The 18,250-nt window shown below is 40.9% G+C and overlaps 1 protein-coding gene across 1 annotated transcript in view; it reads left to right on the plus strand.

Annotated features, from left to right (window-relative positions):
• Nucleotides 1-10,041, plus strand: part of LOC136863762 (ionotropic receptor 75a) — a 72,573-nt gene extending 62,532 nt beyond the window's left edge. The window contains exons 6-7 of the mRNA XM_068226075.1: nucleotides 1,346-1,543; nucleotides 9,930-10,041. Coding sequence (XP_068082176.1) covers nucleotides 1,346-1,543; nucleotides 9,930-10,041 — 310 coding nt within the window. The remainder of the gene's footprint in view (nucleotides 1-1,345; nucleotides 1,544-9,929) is intronic.
• Nucleotides 10,042-18,250: the final 8,209 nt, after the last annotated feature.

The following is an 18,250-nucleotide window of genomic DNA, read 5'->3' on the forward strand; positions in this document are numbered from 1 at the left end:
TGAGTCCGGACAATCGTCAATGGGTGCGACAGACGGCCCATCAAGTACGATGGCGAGTGAATGTGTGGTGTGGAATCTTGGTGTATCGCCTGATTTGACCTTATTCCTTTGAGGGCCATTGGACGGGCCCACGCTACCTGCACTTTCTGAGTCTGTAACTCCCACTGCTGCTGGAAGATGTGCCCTTGCACGATAGATTGACGATGTGATTGCAACCGGATGGAGCTTCGCCACATTCGACTTTATCCTTTCGTAATCATCTGAACGAGGAATTGTCTGAAAAATGGTTAGGACAGAAGGCCCTGTTTCTTGGGCCGCCTGTTCACCAGATTTAACACCGTTAGACTTCTTCTTGTGGGGGCATTTGAAGAACGTCGTTTACACTCAAGTGCCGTTAAACCCCGACCAGCTCTGGCAACTTATCACGGGCGTCTCCCGAGCAATGACCCCTGGAATGCTTCAGCGCATATGTGCATAAACCAAAACGGTCATCACACCGAGCATTTGCTGTAATAATATATTGTCAGGGCAGTTGTGATACTATTATTTCCTGTCCGTATGTGTCAGGCCTGCTGACTAATCGGCCATTCTTAGGGCCACAAACGCATTCATTCAGAAAAAATTTGCGTGAAAGCGGGTACTTAAATTACATTACATGCGGTAGGTAATAAACGAATATTTCAAAAAGAAGGGATCTTCGCCCGGGCTCGTACCCCCCACATCACGCGTAAGCACTCTCAGCCGCGCCTTCAACAACTACGCTACGGTTCACTACCGCGCAGTCTGTGGCTTACAGCATGTGTTATATTCACTTCGGTCACAATAACAATTTAGTGTTTCGCCGGCGTATGAGGTCCATATGATCTAGGCATACTGTAGAAGGCACACGCATGTCTTCCATTGTTTAAGGCGAGTGAAATATTACAGCGTCCTAGCATGGTGAGGCGGTAAATACCACGATAACTGGTTGTGTTCTCTGAGCATACCGGCAGGTAAGATGTTTTCAGGACGGAATTAATAATACGGGTTGCATACAACTACATTGGAAGGGGCGACTGAATCACACTGTCTAGTCATATCCCCCTCGACGTATAGTGTAAACCTCTCCACTGAAAAAGAGCTACAATTTTAATACTCTAGTTCAAGTAGGACGTCCCTACTTACAACAAAAATGGAAATGAACGTTATCCTACAAATCACGAGCCCTTAATATTAGAAGTAAAGTAAAAACCGAAGCTGAGAATGTGGACTTAGGCGTTTCTTGCATTTGGACCTTCAATTCCTTCATCAACTGTGCTGTTTTATGTTTATTGTTATTAGTAATACACCTCATTTCGTCTTTTAGAGTGCGTTGGCAACGCGAGGTCGGCATCTTCAATCGCCTGGCTAGAGTATGGCTGCCTCAGAAACCAGTCTGCGAGAACAGGGTGAGTGGGTTCGTCAGCGTCGGTATAATGGACTTTTATCCTGCACTCCTGGTTCTTCAGTATGGAATCGTGGCTTCTATTATGGTGTTCTTTGCGGAGCTCTTGTATTTCTATAGGTAAGTCAAATGAAATTAGGTGCAAGTTATGTAAAATTATGGTTTAAATTGATCTTTGTTTTACAAATAGTCACATTTTTATCAGTTTCCTCCACAACTAGATATACTCAGACGACATCTCACAATGTAAATTTCAACAAAAAGTTATTCAAGACACCCGGATTTTCACAGAAATTCGTGCGGTTAAAGTAATGCTAGTAGTTTGTAATAATAGCCAGAGTTATATGTTAGGGGTAATCCTTACAAAATATAACACTATGCATTCAACAATATTCCCTCTTTCCGTCTTTACCACAAGAGCCGAACACCTAATCAAATGCGTTACAGAGCCGACTACATTTCAGAGGTACTATAGCGTTCAGGTATTGATTGCGTAGTAGAATGACAAATACGCAATTGGATATATAACCTAGCTGTAATTAGCTGCATGAAATTTAAGACCCACAAACTAGTATATCACAAGGTTTTTAAATTTCCTCGAAACTTCTGAAACTAATTCATAGGATGCATTCGAAATTAAAAACAGAATGCAATGCAGTGCAAATAAAATTCCCTCCAGTAAGGCGAAGTCATATGCTGCTCAAAGACGAAAATACACAGGCATCACTTGCCCCATTAAAATCATTCAATAATGGTTAATTTAATCTTATTATAATGCTGTCATATTCAACTAGCGTCATATTCTCATTTATATCTACTAAAACACTTAAGCACCTCACAATGTAAATTTCAACAAAAAGTTATTCAAGACACCCGGATTTTCACAGAAATTCGTGCGGTTAAAGTAATGCTAGTAGTTTGTAATAATAGCCAGAGTTATATGTTAGGGGTAATCCTTACAAAATATAACACTATGCATTCAACAATATTACCTCTTTCCGTCTTTACCACAAGAGCCGAATTAATACAGGGTCTTTTTAACTCGTTTCGTGTGTCAGGGGAACAAATGCGGAAGGCGACAGCGGGGCCCGGTGACTCATTTTCCGAGAGATATATTGCTTCATGACCGGCTAAGATGATCTAATGCAGTTCGGTAGCGATAACCATTGCTTCACAGCAACAGTTTAGTTTAGCATCTGTGATATTGGTAGCCTGTTAAATGTGTTCGCTTTAAAATAACGTCCTTTCTGAAGGAATATTAAAGTAATCGTGTGTTTAAGGAGGGATGTATACAGTAGAACAGCGTGTATTCATTGTGTTGTGCTATGCGAAACATTCTTCTTACACAGAGTGCCGCTTTCGATTCATTCGCAAATTTCGTGGCATCCTCCCTACCCATAGCAGTATTGTACGTAAATTAGTAAAGAAGTACCGCACCACCGGGTCCATTCTTAACAAGAAATCACGCAGGAGACGAGCCGTTTTAACAGAGGAAATGCTTGATGAAATAGAAGCTCTTTTGTAAAGAACTCCAACAATATCCCTGTCGCGTCTCTCCGTACCAGCTAATGTGTCATTATCTTTTGACTAAAAAGCAACAAAACTGTTAAAAGCAATACCGTACAAACCCACCCCTGCCGAATATTTAACAGGACCTGACACTTTCCCTAGGTTTCGGTATTGTAACTGTATGCTTCAGTCAGTTCACGATGGGTATGTTGACCCAGCACTTTTATTTTAAAGTGATGAAGCATGGCAATCGATACTGGTGTTCAGAAATTCCATCAGCTGCATGTCCGTCCACTTCATGATACGAAGGTAGGAGTTTGGTGCGGAAAAACTGTTGGAAGAATTATAGGGCCTATATTTTTCCGTGAAACAATAAATACTGATCGATATATAGACCTCATACTCAGACAATCCTTGCAAGAGCTGACGGAAGAAGAAAGGAGTAATGGTTACTTTATGCAAGTTAATGCGACGGCACACACTGCTATTTGGTTTATGGGGGTAATACGGGAAGTTTTTGAAGATCGTGTGGTTAATTATCGCCTTAGATCTCGTGATGTAAATCCCTATGATTATTACCTCTGGGGAATGCTGAAGGGAAAAGTGTATGTGATCAACCCTCACACAAGAGAAGAACTACAAGAGAACATTACACAAGTCATTTCGAACATCACACGGGCTGAGTTTGGCCGAGTGTCTGCAAAAGTATTTACGAGGTGTCAGGCGTATTTGACAGCTGATGGACAACATTTTGAACATCAAATGTAATGCCACGTAGGTTTTAGAATAATAGTTTCACTAGAAATAGATTTCTAAAAGTGTGAATTGCCGTGAGTAGTGGGGAGGTAAAGCGTGTATTATACCGGCTAGCGACGGAGTGTCATTGCGCCAGACGTGCCGTGCTCTATGTGGTGCTACGAATCGAGCTAAAAAAGATCCTGAATATAGTCATATCCCTCTCGGCGTAGAGATTGTCCTCTCCACCGAAAACGAGCTATAATATTAATACTATAGTTCAAGATGTTCTTAACAAACTTCATTGCTAAGCTACATGCTACCGAGCTCGGTAGCTGCAGTCGCTTAAGTGCGGCCAGTATCCAGTATTCGGGAGATAGTAGGTTCGAACCCCACTGTCGGCAGCCCTGAAAAAGGTTTTCCGTGGTTTCCCAATTTCACACCAGGCAAATGCTGGGGCTGTACCTTGATTAAGGCCACGGCCGCTTCCTTCCTACTCCTAGCCCTTTCCTGTCCCATCGTCGCAGTAATACCTATCTGTGTCGGTGCGACGTAAAGCAACTTGCAAAAAAAAAAAAAAAAGCTACATGCCATGTATAACCCCTGAGGGTTGCGGCCAGCTGTGGCGTAGCTGAGCGGTCGGTAACAGTCACCAGTACCGTGAAGATGACAACACGTTGCATGTTAACCGACTATGAACGTGGGATGATCATCGGCGCACGCGCATGGGTCATAGCATTGCAGAGATTACGTCCGAATTCGGGTTTCCGAGTCAATAGTGTGGAGGGTGGATCTTCAATATCGCAAAGAGAATGATACCACCGGCGTAAACCGCCGCACGGGAAGACCACATGTGTTAAATGAACGGGCATCACGTCGCAATCGCAGAACCATACTGGACGCTCGAAGGGCTACTGTAAGTCAGATCATCGCCCAGTTGAAAGTTGGCAGCCAGGAACCCATTTATACCAGGAGCATAAGGAGGCAACTTAACCCCAAAGGCTTCATCAGCCGATGACCAATTCGTGTCCCTTTGCTGACACCTCGACACAGAGCTCAACGACGTGCATGGGCCCGCGAACTTCGGCAATGGACCATGGAACAATGGCGGCGTGTGGTATGGTCTGATGAATCGCGGTTCCAGTTGTATCGAGATAATGGGGGCATGAGAGTGTGGCGTACGTCCGGGGAATCTGTGGAACCTGCGTGTCAAGAAGGTTGTGTTCAGGTAGGAGGTGGCTTAGTTCTGGTTTGGGCGACGTTCTCACGGTCGCAATGATGCACCATTGTCCGGTTGCAGGGAGCCCTGACACAGGAAAATTATGTGGACATTCCTTCAGATCATTTGCATCCCTTTCTGGCCCTAGAGTATCCTGATAGAGATGCAAATTTTCAACAGGACAATGCCCCATGTCACCGCTCTGTGGTGGCACGCAGGTGGTTGGAGGAGAACTCCAGTGAAGTTACGACCATAGATTGACTCTTCAAATCTACCAAACTTTATCCAATCGAGCAATTATGGGACACTGCTGATACTGGTGTACGCTCCATGAACCGCGCACCAACTACACAAGAACTATTGTAGGTAGCAGTGCAAGAGGCGTGGATCCAGATTCGTCGTTAACGATTCCAACACCTTTTCGAGTCGATGCGTCGCCGAATGGCTGCCGTTTTGAGAGATCGTGGAGGAGCAACACGTTGTTAACATCACATTGAGTGTCTTCCCGTGACGTTCGACCACTCTGTGCATAATGCTTATGGTGGCCCTAATCACTAAGCATAATATTGCCTGCAAAAAAGTGTAATGAGTAGTAAGTTCTCTGAATTATTAGAAGCCTTACCTTGTGTTGATATTTAGAATTACTTCATTCGATTTTGTGCAGGAAATGACTTCTGGGCAGATTCAGATGTGGTTGGTACGGCCAATGCAAGTAAAATTGTACTATTCAACAAACATTGTGTGGAGTTATTTCTGTGTGTTGCCAGTTTATGAAGGCTTTGTTCACGAAACTCCTCCATTGACTGTAGGACTGTCAGTTCATTTTTGAGCCGAACTATATCAGGTACTGCGTTCTGATTTACCTTAAGCGCATTCAGGTTAGAATTAGAGAAATGTAGACCATAAATTTGAAATTTGGTCGGAACAAGGAATGAAATAGAAACCGTTTAAAATAAGTTTACAAAACTATCTATAATGTCATTTGTTACTTCTTCCATTATTTCGGAATATATAGGTTCATATGTTTTAGGATATATCTTTCCAAGCGTTCTCTCTTTTGGGGCCCTCCTTTGGATTATGCGTTGTTACGAACTTCATTCAATAATGTTTTAGGTCTCTCCCTCTATCATTTCGAACAATATATTTTGTTTCATTCACCTTGTCTGCACAATACAGTACTGTATGTCCAAATATTTCGTTTGAAGAATGTTGTGCAAAATATTTATGCACTATTAATCCTTTGATGAAATACAAAGAAGGGAGTTGGTCTCAAACTCTGAAAGGAAAGACAAATATGCACACGGCAGTACTACAGTTCTTGAGTTCCCAGTCCAATGAGTTGTCTAGTATAGACTGAAAAATTCCCCCAGCAGTTCACGGTTCTCCTTAGCATTTACTACTTTAAAAGGAAAATTCCAAAGTGTTCATGAATGCCGTGAAATTTTCTTCTTGGAATATTGAGTTAGAGCATGTGTGTTGGATTTGTGAACTTGAAGATCCTTAGGAGATAACATTACATTAATGCATGGTTGACGAAATGAACAGGGAGAGCTCTGGGGTTAACTTCTTGAGATTTGCTATCTAGGACATTTGTTTCTCCAGTCGTGTGCCTGGGCAACCAATGTTTCTTTGTGATACGAAGTGATTATACCCATTACATGCTCCAATAAACCACTAGAGTATCTGTCGCATTCATGGTAACGAAGGAGACAAACGCATTATGAACCTGTACTCCCTGGTGATAAACGAATCTGAGAATAGTGGACAGTTGTTCGCTTTTTATTGTTGCATATATCCTAAGTTTCATCTGTAACAATTGCAAAAGTTGGACAATGAAAATCACAATCCATATGGATTCTATCAACACGCAACTGATACTAGCTATCGATGCGTTTTTAATCTAGTTCGATATATCCTTTAAATGTTGTTGACAACTCCAAACGTTCTCTAACGGTAAGAATAGTGATATAGTTGCTCAGCAAATTTAAAATTTCTACATAATTACCTTTAGTGAACACTCACCTTCACCGTGTTGTGAAGTGGAACTTTCGCATGGATACGACGCATGTTGCATCAATTAAGCGCTGTGGTATCTTCTTGACCACTGCACGTTGACGCTCCACATCAACATCCAATTGCTGATCCAGTTGAGTATCTTCACGAACCCATCCGAAGTAAGTAAGCTAAACAAATAGAAGCATATGACTCCGGGGTTTTCGTGTCGTACAAGGGCTTTGCTAAGATTATTGCTATTCTTCTTATTATTGTACTATTTATTATTATTATTATTATTATTATTATTATTATTATTATTATTATTATTATTATTGCTATTTTTTTGCTAGTTGCTTTACGTCGCACCGACACAGATAGGTCTTATGGCGACGATGGGACAGAAAAGGGCTAGGAATGGGAAGGAAGCGGCCATGGCCTTAATTAAGGTACAGCCCCAGCATTTGCCTGGTGTGAAAATGGGAAACCACGGAAAACCATTTTCAGGGCTGCCGACAGTGGGATTCGAACCTACTATCTCCCGAATACTGGATACTGGCCGCACTTAAGCGACTGCAGTTATCGAGCTCGGTATTATTATTATTATTATTATTATTATTATTATTATTATTATTATTATTATTATCTACCCCCCAACGCTCGCGAATGAATATCGTCGTTGCCGGGACAAAACCTCCTATGTGATAATATTTTAGCGATATACTGACCCGCAGCACTAACATTATGAAAACCGAGAATGCCTTGACCACATTCACACAATATTGCACCTTAGATGACAGAACCTTACCGGCCAAAGTTTGAAGCTGAAATATTTCATGTAGGAGGTTTTGTCCCGGCAGCAACGATATGTTGTTATGCATTTTCCTGTATTTCTCTAAGTGGCCTAACTTCATATTAACTCAGTAGTTTTGGCAGTTGCTAAGGAAATGATGTTCCTGGTTTAATTCTAGGCAGTACCACTCTATTTCTAGCTCTGCACTTAATATCTACCTATATGGCACTTATTGTATGTTATTATACATGGTCTAATATGATAGCCAGACATGTTGAATTAGAGAAACATTTTTGACTTCCTCTTTGACCAAAACCATCTGATCCCCACAAAATAATAAGCATGTCAGGAAAAGTTATTTATTACAACAACTCATTTTAACTTGCGAAGTAATTTTCTCATGTTGGTTCACAATAACACAAGGGAAATATTCTCAAACCTTTCCCTTATATAAAACTTTTACGTTAGGTATCAGTCTTCCCACTGTTATAATTTCATTAGTTTTTTCGCTAAACTCTCGACAACCGAATTACCCCTTTTTTAGTATACAAGAATTTTCTATCATAATACAGCAATATATATTCCAAATTATACTTCACTCTGTTTGAGCAAAAACTATCAACATAGTCGTATTACCGCCCGATGTGCTTCAAATAGCGCCAACCAAAGAAAGTTTCACGACAAAGTGCTGCATATACAAATCACGGCACATACACCAGCCTTGTAGGCCTATAATACTGGCTATGAAAGGGAACATTATGCTCCTTGCGTGCCAGCTTCAACGCACGCAGCACAAAAGGGAATAATCATCGGTGAAGAAACAATACCTCGTATGTCACAATACTATTCCTAGTTTTCCTGAAGACTTGCCACGCCCCCCCCCAGATATGTATGTACATGCAGTCTATAATAACAATGTTCGTTGTATTCATTTTCCTATGCGAATGTGTAAAGGAAAGTGAATCTTAAATACACTATACTGCAGGAGTGCGTAAGTACGTCACTCAAACATACATTCCTACAGTATGGTACGGTAAGGTTCATTTTCCTTCACACGCACATGAAAACACAACGAAAATGGTTTTGATAGCCTGCATATCCCGGTATAGAAAGTCAAGAATAACGGTCGACAGGATTCGTTGTGCTGACTCACGACACCTCGTAATCTGCAGGCCTTCGGGCTGAGCACGGTTGTTTGGTAGGCCAAGACCCTCCAGAGCTGATGTGCCATGGGGTTAAGTTAGCCGTAGACTGCACATCCGTATGTGGCTGTGAGGTATGACCAAAGTTAAGGATAGGAACAGCACTGTGTCATACGAGATTTTGTTTCTGCAACGACGATACAGCAGAGCTCACAGCTGACAGATACAGGAACAAGCGAGTGTGACCACGCCGAGTTTCTATTCCGTTGACCACACAGCTGAAAATACCAAAGAGTTAGAGAATACCATTCTAGCTCTTTGGAAGATACCAGTGTGAATTTCACAGACAACACTAGTCAAAAGGAAATGATTATTAGGATATCAATATTCGTTGAAAATACTTGATAACTCAGTAGAATTTACTAAATAATATTACATTAAAGTATAAATTTGATTAGTGTAAAATTGCACCTCAGTGCTACTAAGCGGCTTACATGTGGCGAGAAGGAATTGTTCGTCTGGTACAAGCCATTCTGTTCTATGTTGACGTCTGGCACGCCATTTTTACAACACGAGCTTTCTGCCACAGTTGTTTTGAAGAAATATCATTTGCATTCGCTTTTAGATGACATCTGAACAAGGAAAGGGCTTAAGACTTTACTGCCTTGGGCATATCATTCCTGGCTACTGTATCCTACGGATATGGGGAGGTATTTCATTGGAAAGTAAATGCTGCTCTTCCTGAGATACATGGTGACAGATAACCAGTATTAATATTATTATATATTTGCTATTCCACCTTAAAGTTTTAAGCTACTTATTGTAACTGACGGTCGATTCAGTTATTCATGCGTCCTGACTCTCGTCTCTCGTATTTGCGATCAAGGAATCAAATCCCACCCAGGTGCATTGTTTGTCATTTTAATGCATTAAATGTTTTAGATCCACTTTGAAAAATCGGGTCGAGGTAGCTACACACAAACGTATGTTAAGCTCAACCACTGTACGGAGCCACAGCCACTTCTCTAATTTTAGACAGATTAGGAAAATTATTCCAAATTTTGCTTTTAGAATTCCAACTGAAAGATATATAACCGATTTTATTTTTTCTTATAGATCCAGAATTCTTAAGCTGGTGTTATTCCATAACGAGCTTCCCAAGAAGAAGACATCAAAGAAGACCAAGGCACCTGCAAAAGCTAAGACCACGATAGCTTGGGTGGACTAGCTGCATTCAAACGAAAATGTTTCCATCACTTAAAGCTTCATTCCATACAACTCAGTAGTAGCTATTATAAATAGATCATAAGTAGAATATATTTCTGTCCTATGCACGAGACATCCCCCTCCCCCCTGTGGGAACGAAGAGGTTACTTCCTACCGATTGCCATTTTAATACTGTATATACCACATATCAAGAGTAAGCATCAAGTTTTAAACTACTGTACAAATTCCCGATTAAAAACTGCTATATTCTGACAGATGCCAGGAAAGGGTAATATTCCAAAGAAATATTTATTGTCAAACAAATGAATAGAGAATATGAATAAATAAATACTCCAGGTACTATCTCGTTCAGTTCTTCTTTCTGGGAGCTTTACAAGTTAATATACTACACAGTGAGGAAAAATGTAACTCAAACGAAGGATTTTTCTACTACGGAATTATTTGTCGCATTTGTTAACTGTAGCAGTAATTCAGGTTGCAGAAGATTAAATTATGTGCTATACTGAATATTGTTGATAACCACGTGGAATACTGAACGCTGAAAAACTAATACTGAAGAATAGAGAAAGACTTCTCTAATCTCGAGAAGGGAGAAGTCGTTTACATGAACGGAAACAAGAAGTATGTTAAGTTACAAATCGTACAAACTCTGTAAAATATTTTGGGCCTACATGACATACATTATGTAATTGTTAATGTGCACTTGAGAGTTATTCACCAAAAAGGATAGTATGTTTAACCACCTTAATTCAATGAATAAATAAGAAATAATAATTTACATAATAATTCAAATACTGACAATGACTTTTAAAATTCTTTCACCTAAATTAAGATATTTTTGCGTATCACAACTAACTGTGTACGGTGACATAAAACACATTAAATTGATAAATTATTAATGAATGGAATAATTATATGACCTACGAGACAATGACTAATTATGACAAATATTTGCATAAGGTGAGACTTTTCCTGCCTAAAAGTATGGCCTATTCAATCCGATTCTCGTAAATGAATTCTTGTGCACTGGCTCTTACTACTACTACTACTGCTACTACTGCTACTAGTACTACTACTACTAGACTCCATAGAAAGCTGAGTAACGATAAGAAGTTACGCTCATTTGGGTAACAGTGTTCATACTTAACCATCGGTATTATGTCCGTCGGTACTGATTTGTTGTATAACATGGGATTTAAATCACAGTCTTGATCATGTTTGATGAAAGTCAACATCTTCACTAAGAAAGAAAAATTCGTGTAATAAAGAAACTATTGTTGATGGCATTTATATGTTACAGCGGATTACAATTTCTCAACTGATAATGTTCACATTTACTTTCAGGAATCTTAAAATCTATAAACAGCGAAGTAATGTTAAAGCTACATTACTGCTCGAAAGCGTGCAGAATTTCATTATACATTTCCAATAGCCTGCTTAGTTTTGTCACGTTATAACATACTTTCTTCTAAGGCCACTGCACGCACATCACTTTCAATGTGCATAGAAGCTACGGTACCTAGTACGGAGTCATGTTCCTGTTTGTTTAGAATCTGTTTACAGCTCATGGTCCTGCGGCCGAAATTTACAAGATTTAAGGATGCGTGAAACTGTCATTTTGTGCGTGTAGATGGTTGTCAACTTAAGTAAGACATAACGAAAAATGTAAAATTTACCTTGAAAATGAAGATAATATGGAGGTTAGAGAAATACACATTCCCGCTGCGGAATTGCATGAATTCGAACACCATGGTAATTACATCTTCACTCCAGATTCTGCATTTTGTTCCTAATCTTTTATAAAATAACATGTTTGAAGGTAAAAAAGTACTCTACGAAGAAGGGTGCACAAATGGAAAGTGTTGCAGTACTGTTAACAGACGTATTGTAATGAATTCTGTGTTCCGAATTCCTATCACATGGTTGCGCCATTAATTCTGTGAAAAATAAACTCTGTTCAGCTGAAACTCTTGCAGATGATGAAAAATAGAAATTTGTTTTGAATTTGTTGGTTTGCCGCGAATAACAACATTAGGCTTCATACTTCTCCATATAGAAGTGAAATGCAGACCACATATGTTAAATCACCTGCCCTACTCCCCAGTTGCTCGTTCGGACTAATATGTCTTTGTTTCATTCCATGATCTTCTGGATGATTATTAAGAATTCTTACAGAAATGAATACCGGTACAGTCCAAGAAACATTAAAATAATTCATAAGGAATCGTAATACAAACAATAATTTAATAACACTGAGCTGTATCAAGATAAGGAATAACATACAACAGTTGTATATTTTAGTCAACCATTGTAGTGTAATGGTTATAGCGTCGGCCATGCCAATTTGGGATTGTGACGTCATCGTCCACGGCCCACCCACTTCCACTTCGACCGCACCATTCATGAACCAGTCTAATGAAAGCCCATGCCCCTCCCTAACTCACCGTAACGGCAGCCGGAGATCAGCGTGGAAATTACGAGAGCGCCGAACCTGGAGCCTTCTGCCTCGAAAGTTGCCCACATGTATCTAGCTCCCGGACCATTCTGAAAAGTTCGGTGTCCTTATATAAAGGGAACAGATGTCCGCGAAACAGTTCAGATTTGAGCTCAGACAGTGACTGATTGCCAGTGATCATGACGGGAAAGTGCAGCTGAGGACAGTGCTGTGAAGTGCGCCAACGGCTGCGACTGTCGGACTAGCGTGCTACCGCATGGTCTGACGGCGAGATACGTCTAGTAATTGTGCGACGTGGGACCGTGAAGAACGAAGTCCATCTTGCGTGTGTATGTAAGGCTATGGTTTCCAGCCGCTGTTTGAATACAATGCACAGTGAACTCTGCAAGGGTACAAGTGATTGAGTACAAGTGCGTGTGTACGTGACTTGTGCAACGTAACTGTTTAGCTTGTAAGAATAGTCTGTAGTACTAGTGCGAGGAACTGAGAGAGAGAGAGAGAGAGCGCTAGCAAGCGTAACTGTGTAAATGCGAGTCTCCGTAAGCCTGGGTGTTATTGCTAATATTAAGCAACTAGATAATAAACCTTAGTATAGAAGCTACCAGTCGAGAGTGTTTACTTGTCTACTACTCCACCAACTCGTTACAGTGTTAATTAAGTTAACGATGAAACGGCAAAAATCATCATGAAACAATTTCAGCATGGAGAACACTCACATGAATAATAGATATATGAGAGTTTCTATCGTTTTGGTCATAACCTCTTACAACATTTCAATACATCAGCTGAAAATTCCGTATTGTACCCAAAACGTTATGTTAGTGAACACGATAACTATAAAGAGTGTCTGAAACATTTTGGGTTAAAATTAAACAGGTGGTAATGGGTTCACAACCGATTATAGTGAGATGGGGAACCAATGTCCGGAAATGTGTATTTATTGTGCTATGGACATACACAGCGTACACTGCATAACAACAAGTAGCTCATAGCAATTGCTCAGAGTTGTGACAGCCAGTCTCAATGCATTCATGGCAACGGCTCAACCAGTTCTGCATCACTCTCTCAACGATCCCTGGTGTCTGTTGTACCAGGAAGTAGGTACCTTGTCCCTAGCAAGCAGGTCTTCATCAGTTTCTACGAGGATTTCGTTCACCAACGACTTGACGTAGCCCCTGAGGAATACGTGCAGAGGTGTGAGATCCAGCGATATTGCTGGACATAGGACATTGCCTCCAATTGCAATCCAATGATGAGGGTACGTGTTGTTCAGGTGCTCGCGGACATTATCATCAAAGTTGGCTGGTCCACCGTCGTGATGAAACCACATCCCTTTGCGGACAACAAGTTGTAGAGTCTCCAGGAACTGTGGCAGCACATCTCGCAGTTACACCAGATAACGTCGACCAGTCAAACTGGAAGGCAGCTAATAAGGTCTATTAGGTGATCTTGGACAATCCCATATGTTGACAGAGAATCGTTGCATGGAGGCCACCGATATGGGTGGCGTGGGAATTGTCATCACTCCACACATGGCTGTTGCGGCAGTTGAAAACACCGTCATTTGTGAACGAGGCCTTATCCGTTAACAATACCAACTGTACAAACCTCGGTACTACAGCACTGCGGTAGATAATAATAATTTCGTGTGGCTATTTCTAGCCCAGTGCAGCCCTACGGCGGTAGATAATCCACTGAGAGAAGTGAACGCGGTGCTCAAAATCATTTGGTCCCGGTGCTTGCGCACGTTCTTTATGGTAGGGGTGTAATACCTGTTCCTTCAGTACTCTCCACACTGTATCCTTCTAACTGTGCGTTTCTCGGGCAAGTTGACGGGTGCTTATTGCTGAGTGGTCGGCAACACGATCCAACACCATATCCTCAATGTCTGTGTTCGGACATGTCTTTGGCGGGAATCTTGGCCGGCTCTCTGTGGCATAAACGACCCCGTCACTCGTAAGTTGGTATCCATCGTGATAAATTTCTTCCGATTAGGATGGAAAGCGTTCTCTGTACATTCGTGCTGATTTACGGGCATCCAGCTGCACCGTATATTAAATGCATGTCTGCCAACTGTCGTGACGAGTAATGTTCCATCTTTGACTACGCGTCATGCACTGTACGCAGCAACCTACCTCACCATGGACGCATCACAAGCTGTCTGATGCAATGGACAACTGACTCCTGGGACAGTGGTTTGCCTGCGGCACAGGTTAATGCGCTGGCGCGGTGCATGCAGTCGTCACATGACACACGTGCTATGTCCCAATTTCTGTACAGCACGCGTTTGATGGTCACGGGTGTACGCTGATTATCACCCGCTGCCGGTTCCATTGTACAACAGACACCAGTGATCTTTGCGAGAGTGCGACAGAACTCCTTACGCCATTGAAATATATGAATTGAGCCTGGCGGTCGTCACATTGAACAATTACTATGAGCTACGTTGTTGTTATGCGGTATACGATGTGTATGTCCATAGTACAATACATATGCATTACTGACAATTGGTTTTCTGTCACAATATAATCGGTTGTGGACCCACTATCACCTGTTTCAATTTGACCCTAAATGTTTGAGTCGCCCTGCATGGTGCGCTTCAAAATAGACCTAACCTTCATATAAACAATGCTACTAGAATTTATGATATATCTCCGATGCATTGTTCTTCACACCTCTACATCAACCTTATCATGCTCAACACGCAGAAAATCCCTGAACTTTCTCAAGTAACGGTAAGTTATTTTATTATGTCCACATACCTGTCTTACTTATAAAGGTTCCATACTATTTCATTATTTTACTTAATTCTAGAAGTCAATGGGTTCGAAAAATATGAGTTCGAAATATTAGTAAAGTATGTGTTCCACAATGAAATGTTAATTATAAGAGATTTCTGTGAATGACAAAAACGTAATCTGGCAAGAGGTCGTGAAAATATTTCCTCAAGTGCACCAGCATAGCTCATATTAAAATTTAATTGGAATATAACTCGTATTGTGCAAGATAGGTGTTCGTAAAATACAATATTGAATACATCCATATATAATATGAAATATCAACATCTACCCTTTGCGAATAATATTGTGTATAGTCCTATTATGTTCTTTTGGAAGTTTTTCACTGCTGATTGTGTTCAGGTACGGTCATTACACCTACTTTCTACTATTTTGGTCAGTATCTATCGTCTATGAATATTTTCTTTTCTCTTTCTTACTACGATAATTAGATGATTTACAGGTCACCATATCAAGTATATTCTCCAATACGAACTCAGTAAACGGATTATATCTTTATATGTATGCATGTCTATAGAAACGTGTGCCATCTCTGTTGTGGGCTATCCATAATTTGAAACAACCAAAGGAACTGCAAATATTGGTGTAATGAAGATATGTGATATAATCGTACTAGTTAGTAGATATTCAAAGGCTGTGATCGAGCTCCTTCATACATGTACCGGTGCCATGTAGAATTTTCCTGAATTTCTTCCTAACTTACATTAATGCCTGATTTCTACCCTCACGTTCAAAGTAGTCTCCCTGGGCATGATTTCAACGATTCCACCATTTTCTCATATTTGGAATCAATCACGAAAATCTCCCAGCTTCCTTGTATTCTGCACCTCCAGCAATACCACTCGGAACTCTTCAATAGAGCCAAAATGCTGTCCTTTCAACAGGTGTTTTAATGTAGGGAAGATTTGTAAGTTACAGGGGCCGCAATCAATCAAGTCGGGAAGAGGGGAGGACTGGAACGGTGGTCATGTAATTTCAGTCATGAAATCCTTCACTATAAGCTAGTTGTGTGCGGGTGTATCTTGCATATGTGACGGCGTTTGCGCCTCACATCTTTCCCCAGTCGCATCAAAACGCCCTTGAAAAGCTCCGCGTTGCCAGTGTGATGCTGAGGAAGGAATTCCCCGAATGTCAAAACAAACTTTAATCATTGATTTGATGTTCGTGCGAACTTGACGTGCTTTATTCGATCCTGGAGCAAAGGGTGATATCCACTGAGAAGGCTGCTGATTTGGGTCCCGGTCATTTTATTGAGCTTGAAATAACTCTTACTGCCCCACGAAATAGTCTTTCAACTCATTAGGCCCAGCTCATTACATATACGTATAGTACATATCGGTGATATATTAACTAGAGAACAAGTGTATCACAAGTGGGATCCGAACCCACAAAGTTCGGATTTCATGTCGGATGTTCTTACCACTTGAGCTATGGTGACCTAGGTCATATTTGTTCTGTGAGCTTGCATCCGGGATATAGTGGGTTAGAACCGCACTGTCGGCAACACTGAAAATGGTTTTCCGTGGTTTCCCATTTTCACACCAGGAAAATGCTGGGTCTACCCCTTAATTAAGGACACGGCCACTTCCTTCTCACTCCTAGGCCTTTCCTATCCCTTCGTCGCTGTAAGACCTATCTGTGTCGGTGCAACGTGAAACAAATAGCAAAAATAATATTTGTTCTATTGGAAAGTATTTGAGGTACAGATCCAAAATTTCGCGACTGCATTGTAATCGTAATAGACTTCCACATATTCACTTGTGTTCAGTACAGTTACAACATACCGAAGATATGTTAAGTACAGAATAAAAATGGCCCACTGGTCACCAGTGACGTCCGAATCTACAACATTCCGATTTCAAGTCAGATGCTCTTACCATTTGAGCTATGGTGTTCTGGGTCATATTTGTTCTGTCGGAAAGGATCTGAGCTTCTTGTGGGCACTACAGCCATCACAATTGGATGCCGTTATGCATCAGTAGACTAAGCGCCATTTGATGAAAATTGAGATTTTAGCGCCATCTTGTAGAGGAAGGCTTGAACTATTTATAAAAAATTCCCCACTGCATTACAAGAGGCCGTTAGTTGTTAGTAAACAGAAAACCTAAGCGACAAAGCGGAAATCAGTAAAAACGTAAATTGCATCAGTAGACTATGCGACGTGCCAGTCTGCATCATTGGATCAAGCGCCACATTCCTCACATTGCGCGCGGATGACAGCGTGGGAGCCTGCATTTTCGATAGTGCTGACATTTTTACGTGGTGATACATTGAGTGGTTTATCAAGTGACGAAATTCAGCGATGTATCAAGTACTTCCAAAAGTAAGGAGAAGGACAATGTTACTAATGCAGCTTGCTAAGAAGGTTGCGTCTGAGAATCATTCTCTAGAATTTGATGGTGAATCTCAGGAAGTAAATCTAAATAAGTCAAGACAGGGACGACCACGGGAAAGTAGAGTTCCATTTCACCAGGCATTAATACCTCTGTGGCCAAAAGGAAACCCTATCTCTGAAGCCAAACTAAGAGACTTTGGTTCGCTGATGCACCTAATACCTACAGATGCCAAACAATTTTACCAGAATCTTCAAGCAGATTCTCAGATCGTGGATGACGTAGATGAATTTAATGGAGATCCTGATTTCGAGATTGAATGAACTGAGAGCAACAATCTTATTACCTGTCCAGTGATTTGTGTGTATTTATGGGAGAAAATATCTTTAATCACATTTTCTGTCTCAAGCAGAACAAAACTTGCCCATAGGCTTAAAAATATCACGTCAATACTGTACTCTCAGAATATAATAGGCCTATCGTGAAGGAAAATCCATTAAAAATTGTATAGACTAGAATGGCTCATGTCTTACCATTTGTATTTGACTCAAATAAGTTGAAATTCCTAAAATCAGTAAGTCGTTATAGCAACGACTTTAGAGAATAGCTTCCCTTCTAGAATTT

This window comes from Anabrus simplex, chromosome 2 (assembly GCF_040414725.1).
Source record: "Anabrus simplex isolate iqAnaSimp1 chromosome 2, ASM4041472v1, whole genome shotgun sequence".
In the NCBI taxonomy this organism is placed as follows: domain Eukaryota; kingdom Metazoa; phylum Arthropoda; class Insecta; order Orthoptera; family Tettigoniidae; genus Anabrus; species Anabrus simplex.